This window comes from Fragaria vesca, linkage group LG7 (genome assembly GCF_000184155.1).
Source record: "Fragaria vesca subsp. vesca linkage group LG7, FraVesHawaii_1.0, whole genome shotgun sequence".
Classification (NCBI taxonomy): Eukaryota; Viridiplantae; Streptophyta; class Magnoliopsida; order Rosales; family Rosaceae; genus Fragaria; species Fragaria vesca.
Window position 1 is genome coordinate 10,582,397 of NC_020497.1, and position 11,659 is coordinate 10,594,055.

Consider the following 11,659-nt stretch of genomic DNA (forward strand, 5'->3'; position numbering starts at 1 on the left):
AACCTGAAAAATCCCTAAACTAAATAAATCCCTAATTCGAAGTTAACCAATTTTTAACCCCAAATTCGATGATTATGTCAAGAAGAACAATACACGACGAAGAGTAAGATAAGATTCAGAAGAATACGAAAGAGAGATTCGAAAAGAGAGAAGAAACTTACTGTCTTGTATTGGGGGACCAGATTCCCTGAAAATCCCAAACATCTTTCTACTCTCCATGACTCTCTGCAGTCAAATCTCTTCAAAAGTAGCGAATCTCTGCTTCCCCTCCTTTGATCGAATATTTCTGAGAAAAAGTGATGAACATGCAGGTGCGATTTAGTCGTGATATGGTTTCAGAGAGAAGAGAGAGTTCGAGAGGAGATGGGGGGAGGGAAGTCGAGTTTTGACTCGATTTGGGTGCATATCGTGTAAAATGTCCTTTTTGCCCTTTTTTTGTGGGGCCCATGCCGGTCACGTCAGCAAACAAACGACACCGTGACGGAAATTGGCCTCAGGCCTTTCCTTGGTAGCGAAATAGGAGTTTGGGTACCACATTGATAGTTTTTAAAGTATGGGTACCACTTTGACCGTGCCACAAAAGTTGGGGTACCGGTGTTGTCAAAACTTCTTTTTATTATAAGGCTCCGATGTTGTTGTGCGCGTCAACACGAGTTTACTGATGTTTTCGGGTTATTTTTCCGAGTAAGGAGTTATTTTGTACGAATTTTTGAAATTTCGGATAATTTTAGATTATCATTTATGATTTTTAGTTTTACCATTTAATCTGCCCTTCCTTTTTCCTCCTTAAATCTGGGCCGTTAATTTTTTATGTAAAATGGTTGAAAGTGACTTGAAACCCTAATCCCTTCTCATTCGGAATCGAGAGAGAGAGAGACTGAGGAGGAGAGCGACGCCGCTCGGTCCCCGTCCAGGCGCGCCTCCGCCGCCGTCAGGCCGTCGCTGGACGATTGGCGACCACCGTTCAGCTCGTCTCTCTCTCCTCTACATCCTCCTAACCGTCGATTGACATGCATCCACCACCTTCTTAAGATCGAAAATCCAAAACCTAACCCCCAAATTCAAATTCCGGTCAAATCCCTTCTCCCCCAGCGAGTTCAAGCTTCTAAAAGGTAATTTCTCTTTTCCCTCTTCGTTTTCCATCCCCCTTGAGCTTCGATTTTCAGAAATAGAGCCCTAATCCGAATTTCCTTTTTGGGTTCGAGGTTTGATTTTCAGGCGAGCCTAGCAACGTTCGATGGGTGCCCATATGCGCCTTGAAGGAGGCTTGGAGGCCGCTGTTACTGTTTCGGAGGGAGGCAGTGGCTTTGGGTGATTGGCCGAGTGTCTTTAATCTCTTAGCTCTAGATTCATGTTTTCAATAGGTTGGAGGTAAGGGTTATGAATTGAACTGCACCTTTTGTTAGGTTGATCCCCTCTTTTTTTTGCTGTATTTTTTTTCCTGAGTAGCCAAACAGAGTTTTTCCTCTTCTCTTCTCTTCTGTTGTTCTTTGTTTTTTTTTTTTTAATTTGTCTGGATGTGATTACAATTTTGGCGTTATAGTATGAGAATCTTAATTGATGATGTATGTGAAATTTGATCTTATTGTGGAATAAATTTAATAGCAGACAAAATTTTCTGGGACATAATTAAGGAGAATATATATCTCAATTTGGAAAACCAATATTATTGCAGACAAATTATGGTGTACCAATCACAACATAGACAAATTTTCAGTGATTTTATTGCAGACAAATTATCCCGTATATATATGTTGTAGGAATTGGTATATATGTTCCTGATATCATAGCCACATAAAATCACAGATTCTATATTGAATTTCAATATTCTCATTCCTTTCCAATCATAAAAATTTAATCTGAATCTGTTAAGCTAAAATGGGCAGGTAAATGAAATAGGTAATGTGAACTTTGATCCCCAGACAAAAATATCCCATCTTATGCTCTCTTTACTTTTTCTCATATTGATTTGATTTTTCGTGGTGATTTCAGGTCGCAAAAGACCTTTTAGAGCAAATTGAAGTTGTAGAATAATTGCACAGGTTCATTTCATTTTACATTTTAATCGCTCTTTGGGATGGACTATGTACAAGATATTCACTAAGTTTAGTTTTTTGTCCAGAAAATGCTATTAGTCGGTAATCTTTTAATAAGACACATATATGGGTGAATTAATTTGCTTTGTGAAAATCTCAGAAAATATGTCGATGTTGTGATTGGTAAATTCGTCTTTATGTCAACAGTTAATATGTGATATTATGTGTGTCGCAGGCCACTTTTGCTAGCAATAGGCTGCCTTGCATTGCATATAAGGGCAGGTATGCTCATTGTTCCTTTCACTTTTACTGTTGTTCATGTCCGGTGAATTAACATAGCAGTATGGGCAGTTCTTTGTTTCAATTATGGTTACGGCCTTATGGGTTATCATTTGGTTTTGGTCTTTGATGGTGAATCTGAATTTTGGTTCTGGGTTTCCGAATTTTGGCATTTGGAGATATGGGTATCGAATTTTGGATTGAGACTGAGAAAGTGGATTTGGTAGCTGTGATTGTTGCCTTCTGATTTTGCAGCCAGATTTCTAAAGTTTAAATTTAGTCCGAGTAATTGGCTTCAACCCACATTTATTTACATATATTTTTTTTTTCTGATCGATGAAAGTTTTAGAAGATTGGTTATGTGCTTGGGATATATGTATGATTTTCTAAGATCAACTTACTGTCAGTATGTACACTGTTTCATGGAACAGAAGTATGGAGCATTATTTTCAGCTTTATTTGTTGTAGCCTTCTCACTAATATTATGAGAGCAAGATGCAAATATGTTTCTACAAAGCTTGCTGAAAAACAGTCCAGAACCAATGGCTATATTCAAGATCAACTTTGAGGAGAAAAAGGCTAATGATGAAGAAAGAGTTGGCTGCCAGAATCGGTTATGATGGTGCATGTATTGTGTCACTATTGTGACCTCTAGAGAAAGATAAAACAGATTCAGACAGCTTCCATCAATGGCATCTGTGAAGGAACACCCATATTCAGAACATAAATTTTATATCTATTGTAGTATGGGTTTGCGAGTGTTATGATTTATCAGACCAAAAGATTCTCCATGTTGCATCAAGAACAATAGTTAACCTCACACGCATGCAACACACTTCCTCACACGCATACAAGGCTAGTAGTTTATTAAACAAGTTGTTGCCACATTAGAAGCAGAAGACTATTGTGGTGGATGTCGGTTGACAATCACTTGGATTTTTCGTTTTTCAATTTGATTTCTACTCTTCACAATTGTATGTTGCTGATTTCGTAGGTTCATATTCTCTTGAGATTATGTCACAAATCCTTACAACTATGTTTATGCTAAATTTCAAATGGACTAATAAGCTATGATTCTGCTAAATTTCAAATGGACTCAAAATCAATTTCTTACATGAGCATGTCTTAATGATGCATGTCAAAATGGTCAGTCCAGTTGGGGTTACCACAAATGTATCAACAGTCTTTATGTGTACCATGTGCCATGTAGTCCTGGAATATGCAGTTCGTTGTTCAGGTTTGCCCAAATTATGATAAAGACGAGGTACCAAATAGGTTTTCTATTCATTTTTTACCTAACAAGTGCACCAAACCTGAGACATGAAGTCATTCCCTGAACTAAATCGAGAGTACCCTGCTTGACAATTCTGGTTCATAAATAAATGAGATCTGTATGCAAAAGAACGTAACAGTCTCAACATCATGCTACAGGTAAATAAATGAGACATGTATGCATTGAAGGTACAATAGCAAAAATCATTACTCGATACATATTTTTAATGTTCTATATGTTGTTAAATGCATATGTCTATACACAAAAGCCAGTTGGCACCTTTCATATACTTTATATTGCATGTTAAAATGTATAATAGAATAGATTTACGAACTCATCAATATATATACAACAAGAATTTCATCCCACGGCTGCAACTATGATAGGGTACCTGCACACATTGTGTTAGGTTGGTTAGTTCTTATTCTGAGAACCAAATCTTAGTTGAACTAACACAATCATAACAAGAATAGTCATCTACATAAAATGTGAACAATGAAGTTTAAACTGACATCATATCAATTAACCGTCATGCTTCCAATTAACCGACATGCTTTCAAATTGAAGTCATATTGATTGGGTCTAAAACTAAGAGGTGAGGGAGGATAGATAAGACACCTGAACTACAGCTTAATCAAGTAATTGGGACAGCTACACAACTCCTTATTCACCCAAAGGGTTGCTGGTTACTGAGAAGTCACTATCCATATGGGTTCTCATTACTACTAAACCACTCTTCCACTCAAGGTGTATGGCCATTGGGTGACATAGAACTTGGCCTCAGCATATTTGTTTTCTATCCCAAAAGAGAATTAAAAGTGTAATGTAGTCATGAACACCCTGTAGTCATACATACATCTTAATACCGCACTTTAGTTCATATTTCCTATCAAATTTCACTACCAATCCTTCTAACCACTGCTACAAGATTCTGAACCTCAAACATACTCAACCTCAAGCTTTACTCATACTCCTCAGTTACAGTAAAATACATGCCCACCCTCACACTTTCTCATATAGTTTACTCATGAGAATAGTAATGCTTAAATAAGAAAAATACTAAGATTGTGAGGACGGAATCATGAGTAAAACTTGTTCTGTAAAGTCTCCAAATGCAAGAAAGTGCATGTAAGCAATTCAGGGTTTTATGTCCTATGAAAAAAGAAACTCTCATCATTTTGATATTGACACTGAAAAGAGCTATGATTGCTTAAGCTAACATCCACTGATCCACACAATGAAAGCTTGAAACCCGACAAACATATAGTGCTAAGTTCAATTATGCCTTTGGTTTGAATACAGATAAAAAGGAACTAGGATACTGAAGTTTTATTCACACCTGATAATCCAATTGAATAGAGATGATACTGAAACGTTCCAACCAATTTAAGTGCCTTCATATCCAATAACAGGCATCACAAAACCTGCAATAGGAATCATAATAAGCACAAGCTAGCTATTATTCTAAAACCACAACTGAATATCATAACCATGAATGCTGTCCAGCTACTACCCCATGAAGCATTTGATAATCTTATTTGTCAAGAAGGTAATAGAAAACTCGAGGACAACGGCTTGTACAGAAGTTTCATTCACAAATATATGCATCTCAGAACAACACATTAAGACCTAACACAGTTACAGATCATCATTCTTACACAGGCCCTATTTGCTGACTACAGACATAACAACCTTCAATAAGTTTCAGTAGATGCTCATCAAATCGTTATACCCAACAATATTATGGTCAGAAATTCATGCTCCATATGTCACATAACATCTCTCATTCTTTAAAATGCCTGAACCCAAATGAGTATAGGTGAAGGGAGCTGAAACATCAAGTGCACCACAGCATAGATAGTAACAGAAAATAAATGGGTTTCCTCAGATTAGCATCACACTAGTGTTCATCAGCTTATATCTCTCAGTACTCCAAACACCAACTACGAATCTATCAGCCCCTGCAGACTTGGTTTTACCTAAGAGCTGATGAAAACTGCTGCCCTGCTATTTTCACCAGTTCAATCTGAGAACCACATGTGGCAAAATGACAACCCACACAGAACCAGAATTCAAAAAACCCAGAACTCATCCACCAACACAAAAATAAAATTATTTCAAACCAATTGCTTTGCTATGTCCAATTTAACCTATCATAGCTCACATCGCTTATTCTAACTGGATTTAACCTCTACCTCATAGCATTGGGTATCCATTGACCCAATTTTTAGCCATACAACAAACACCTCAGTTTTCTCGTTCCATTCAAACAAAACACCACAAACCCCTACCATCAATAAACCAGAATGTCACAAAAGTACAAATTCATAGTCTCTATCAACCAAATCAAACTACTAACCTACAGTTCAAATCAATTGAAGGACAATTAACAGAGTCCAAAACACGCAAGAAATAATCGAGGTAGAAACCACATCCGATTAAGAACTACTAGCTAATTAAAAGTTGATTAAGCAAAAAAGAAGAAGAAAGATATGTACCTGAGCCTCGAGAGTGATTCAAACCATCCACCAACAGCCATGGAACACTGTGGGTAGTCGTTATTTGCATCTTCAAATGTGTAATTTATGAAAGCCGCAAATTTGCCGAAGCCGAAACGGGAAAAACTCATCCTCTACACCTGGTGCCCATAAGTCGCAGATCGGAGAATGAGATCTGAAGAAGACCGCGACGAAATCCAAAGCTAGGAAGTCGCGTCGATGATGCTGGCAACGATGACCAATACTGCGATTTGATGAGTGCGCGGGTTGAATCGAAACGACTGGGCTTAGAGTTCTGAGGCTAGGGTTTTTGAAATTGGGGGAAATTGATAAACTGAATTAAAATCTAGAGAGAATTAAAGCGGGGAATGGGCAGGAGAAGTAGTCCTCGACCTGCAACGGATAGTCACCCACGTACGACGCGCCTCGTTAAGAGGTGCTTGCAATCGACAGTTAAAACGAGCTAATTATCTTTTCACTTCCGTCACAAAACAAACGCGGAACACAGACGCTTCGGAGCATTCCAAACGTCTCCTCAAAATAGACTTTTATTAAAATCTGTATAAAAGGTCTTGAACTAGGCCTTGAACTAATACTCTATTTTTTTTTAAATAAAAATATATAATTTCATTACTTACCCATGACCATAAGACACGTACATCAACTAGCGGCTTGCACAAGAATTAATCCAACTCAAGCTAAAATAAACTAATAGACATGTACCCTCATTACAATCAATTATGCTCAAAGAGCCTAAACAATAGAAATTCAGAACTAACTCTTTAACTCTCTCAGAAAAATAAATCAAATCGTCTAGAGACCCCAATTGGTGTATAAGAAGAAATACTAAGAAATTAGGTAATCTGGAACTTAGCTTCTATCGTAGGCAAAGAAGCAAGGAAGTTTACAACTTTCCGTTGCCCTTGTCTGAAGAGCTGATATCATCTCCAAAGCTGAACGGCAAAGGGATGCGCACAGGAAGGGCTACAGGATTCTTATCCGGCTTTGGGTTCTTGTTCTTGCTTCCCAAAGGATGTCAAAGTTTCCTTTTGTAAGTCACTAGTTGTATTCTTTGATTCTTCCACCAACCCGAGAGATTCCGGTTGGAGAGTTATAATCTTACAAATAATATTGAATTTTTTAGGGGAGGGAGTGATACCTATATCCCTTCCACGTTTCTGAGCTGGGGTGGAAACAGCTTCATCACTCAGAGTAGTGATCTCCATTGCTGGTATTACCTGTAAATCATAACCAGTAACGAGGTCCTCACTTGCAGGAGGCTCATTCAAATTGCTTCCTAGTTTGTGTTCTTCATTGCCAGATGCTACCAACTCAGTTGTGAGGGTTCCAAACACCATACGTTCCTTCAAGATAACTGGTTTCTTCTTTTTAAGAGTAGTGGCACAAGGCCTATAGGCTGCAACAGGGAGTCAGATGAAGCCTTGGCAGGAAAAGAAAAATTAGGGTTAGGGTTTCGTGAAGAGGAACCTGCAAACCCCAAATCCATAGCTCTTGTTTGATCAACCAAATGTGGTTCTTCACAACGAGCCCCTACATGAGTAACAAGGCCACAAAGAGAGCAACGACTTTTCAGGTGATCGTAGGAAAATTGTAGAAGAGGCTCAGCTCCTTCCTCCAGAAAGACAAAACGCTCCATAAGAACTAGTTTCGAGATGTCTTGCGAGAATAGGATGCAGACTACACCTTTCTTGAATTCAGTCTTGTCATAATCGATGTAACCTCCTAGTAGATTACCAATCAATTTGAAATTCTTTGGGACTTCATATCGGGGAGGGATTGCAAAAAACATAACCCATATCAAAACATGCCTCATGGGAACTTAATCAAAAGGTCGAATGCCATCATATAGTTCCAAGGCCACCGGTGCGCGACCAAAACACCAGACTCCACCTCGAAGCACCTTGTTCCGATCACGAATCGAGTCAAAGGAAGAGGAAGAGGTTTTCAGCCCTCTCCTGAACCCTAAACTGGCGATCCACCATCTAAGTCCGGAGAAAGTGCAATTTGAATAGAGCCGGATTCACAAGACGGCGTGTCAAAGGTTTCCAATGAGGAAAACAACAGTGGATTTCTCAACAAGACCTCCTCTAATTTTTCCAAGGTCATGGGCTTTGCCTTTGTCAGCAAGAGCCAAAGAGGTAGCAAAACTGGCTGTGACGAAGTCGATGGAAGCCATAGGGATGAGAAGAGTTGAAAGAGGGTGAAGTCGATTAGGAGGTGAAATCGGTGGTATAGGAGGAGATTTGGTGCGGGAGGCAGTAAAGTGCGAGAGGCGTGCTTAAAAGTGAGTGGAGGCTCCTAGGGTTTTTCGTAATCCAGAAATTGAGAATAATACTCAAGCAGTTGGGAGGCTTTCTCTCTCGGTGCGTGGAACGGTTCTCACCAACTTTTGAGAAAGAGGAGCAAAAGCAGGTCGGAGGCACTGGTCACTCCTTGTTGGTGCATGGCGGTAACCCCGTACTAACTCCACATTCCCAGGCGATAGCTTTTGCTAACAAGGATGTGGCATGGCTCGTTTGCTGGTGGCGTAGCACTGCGGCTCAGGGAGGGGTGGTGACTGGTTGCCGTTCAATCCGGGTTTGTGATTTGGGTTTACAGTTTAGGGTTTAGCTCCCTCTCATAAGTGACAGAAGGCGCAATGCCTCTTTTCGACGGTTGATGTGTAGTGGTGGGAGAAGAGATGTTGTCTGTTGGGGGTGCCCTGAGTAGATTTGGAATCGGTAAACCGAGTTGGATTTGGATCCGGATTTGGATCCGGATTTGGAATCCGGGTCCTCCTCTGATTTGGATTTGGCTAGCTAGTGGATTGGGTCTTGCATTTTGGCTGGATTTGGTTTGTGAATTGTAATTTTAGGCAAGTAACTGGGCCAAAATGGGCTTTGGCCTTGAGTCTGGACCTATTTTTATTTTTTCATTAGTTTATTTTTGCTTTTGCCTTTTAGATTTCGTTACGATCTCTAAGCAGGGTGTCATTTCACATACTCTTCAGTGTAGTTAAGTTCTAGGTGTCATTGTGGGGGTGAATGGTGGAGTTAATTATTTGACAAGCTATGTACGTTCCCGAGTATAATTGTGTTTGGAGGTAAGCATGTTATATAAAAAAAAAATCAATACCTTATCTAGTTGTAACACCTCGTTAGTGATACCAACAATGTGACAAAAGTTGAACAACATTGCAACTAATTCGTAAGGCCTCACATAAATTAATCAAGAAGGATTTGTGGTAGGATAATCTAGTGGTGCTAAGCTTCCCGACATTACTATAAAATGACCTCAAATCAGAGTGGGTGTTTCATCATCGTTCAAAACAATTAGTAAGAAAAAAATTTAGCAAAAAATAGCTTCACATAAGTTACTAAAGAAGGATTGGTTGGATAGTTTAATGGTGCTAAGCTTCCCGACATGACTATAAAATGACTTCAAAATCAAAGTGGTTTTTCATCATCGTTCAAAACAATCAATAAGAATAAAGCTTAGCAAAAAACATCAAAATGGGTCTCAAACTTGTCATTAATATGTTGTTAATACTTATGGCCATATCCTCGACATCAGCAAGTAGATCTAGGGAGCTTTTAGGCGGTGGTGTTTTCGACGTGACTAGTGGAAAATATGGTGCAAAGCCGAATTCTGATATCACTCAGGTAATTACAAATGAATATTTGTGTAATTAAGTTCTATGATATTGAATTGCCGGATTTCATTTATCTTTGTATTCAGGCTATAGCAAATGCATGGAAAGATGCATGTGCATCAACAATGCCAAGTAAAGTTATTGTTCCAAAGGGGATTTACAAATTGAAAGAAGCAAATTTCAACGGTCCTTGCAAGGCTCCTATTGAGCTTCAAGTCTGTGGCACTTTGCAAGCCTCACCAGACGGTGCCCAATTATCAAAACCAGATACCTGGATCATGTTTTCATACCTTGACAGGTTCACATTGTCAGGTACTGGAATTTTTGATGGCCAAGGACAACAAGCTTGGAAAGCTAATGATTGCCACAAAAACCCCAAGTGTTCATCCATTGCCATTGTATGCATCCTAGTATCATATATCTTACTCTTCTTTCTTTTCTTCTCTATGTATGTTTTAATGCTTTCTCAATATGTGCAGAATATGAGGTTCCACTCTGTTAAGAACTCCTTAGTCAGAGATGTGAGTTCACTTAACAGCAAGAACTTCCACGTAAATGTACTAGGATGCGAGCGACTTACATTCCAACATTTCACCGTCACTGCACCAGAAACTAGCGTCAATACAGATGGAATACATATTGGCCGCTCAACCGGGATCAACATTACTGATTCCAATATTTCTACAGGAGATGACTGCATTTCAATTGGAGATGGCACCAAGCAACTAACTATAACTAAGGTGACTTGTGGACCAGGCCATGGAATAAGCATAGGAAGTTTGGGAAGGTACCCGAAAGAGGAACCTGTGACTGGAATCTATATTAAGAGCTGCACCCTTAGTAATACAATGAATGGTATTAGAATCAAGACATGGCCTAATTCTCCGGCAGCTAGCATAGCCTCAGATATTCACTTTGAGGACATAATCATGAATAATGTTGGTAACCCGATCCTCATAGATCAAGAATACTGCCCTTGGAATCTCTGTAATAAGCAGGTATTGTCTATATTAACATGCATCTTATTACTAGCTAGTCTATTACAATTGAGGCACTTGTTCTACAACCCCATCCTTTACCTAAAGTTAATCAACCAAAAGAATCCTTTCATGTGTGATATGGGGGTTTCAACTAATCTTAACTAATCTTATAAAAAAAACAACTAATCTTAACAATCATGTTGATTGATTAGGCTGTTGGAATTCGACACAGAATATAACGTTATCAATCATATGTGAATGTGAATTTAATTAGTAGTGTTTGTTGTTTGAAGGTTGCATCAAAAGTGAAGATCAGCAACGTGAGCTTCAGGAACATTAGAGGGACGTCTTCCACTCCGTTGGCCTTGAAGATATTATGCGCCAAGGGCTTACCTTGTGACAAGGTGGAGATGACTGACATCAATCTCAAGTACAATGGAAAGCAAGGTTCACTTACATCTCAATGCTCTAATGTGAGGCCAACAATTACTCGTGTGCCAAATCCTCTTGCTTGTGCTACCAAATCTTGAACAAAGTAACTCTCATGTATATAATTAAAAAAAAAAAATTAACAAGTTTTAGGCTAAATGTGCAAAATTCCAAAAATTAGGTGAGTTAAGCATTTGTATACATCTTTGTGATACTCTTCGCTATACTTGTAAATATGTAATTTAGCCCCCTAATGTGCATGTGTAATGCCCAAATTAGGTGAGTTAAGCGTTTGTATATATCTTTGTGAAAGCACATATGAATGTCATATTTTGGTTAAGGTAAATGATTGATTCATATATGGAAGGGAGATTTGTGGTTTCGTTTCAGACCTCCAATATGTGATACCTTCACTACCTCCAGGTATGTCATAGACTAACATTAGCGATGACAATGAATGCTGCCCAAAAGAATTACAGTCGTTAAGCTATGTACGTTAACTAATAATTTTA

At 38.8% G+C, this 11,659-nt stretch overlaps 1 protein-coding gene and 2 non-coding genes across 5 annotated transcripts; 2 read left to right on the forward strand and 1 right to left on the reverse strand.

The window, feature by feature from the left end:
- The first annotated feature begins 854 nt into the window (after positions 1-854).
- On the forward strand, positions 855-3,504 carry LOC101308123. 3 transcript variants are annotated; one of them, XR_185225.1, is made up of 5 exons: positions 890-1,112; positions 1,219-1,371; positions 1,993-2,042; positions 2,272-2,318; positions 2,784-3,504. It is a non-coding gene; the product is annotated as an uncharacterized LOC101308123 (transcript). The 3 variants fall into 3 exon arrangements; XR_185224.1 differs by having other exon boundaries at positions 855-1,371; positions 2,747-3,504; XR_185223.1 differs by lacking the exons at positions 890-1,112; positions 1,993-2,042 and having other exon boundaries at positions 1,251-1,371.
- A 244-nt stretch (positions 3,505-3,748) lies between these two features.
- Positions 3,749-6,606, reverse strand: LOC101308612. Its single transcript, XR_185226.1, has 3 exons — positions 6,087-6,606; positions 4,928-5,012; positions 3,749-3,979 (listed from the first exon to the last, which is right to left on the reverse strand). It is a non-coding gene; the product is annotated as an uncharacterized LOC101308612 (transcript).
- A 3,031-nt stretch (positions 6,607-9,637) lies between these two features.
- LOC101302793 (exopolygalacturonase-like) lies at positions 9,638-11,248 on the forward strand. Its single transcript, XM_004308551.1, has 4 exons — positions 9,638-9,748; positions 9,825-10,136; positions 10,218-10,736; positions 11,012-11,248. The coding sequence occupies exons 1-4, from the start codon at positions 9,638-9,640 to the stop codon at positions 11,246-11,248; spliced, it is 1,179 nt and encodes a 392-aa protein (XP_004308599.1).
- The last annotated feature ends 411 nt before the right edge of the window (positions 11,249-11,659 follow it).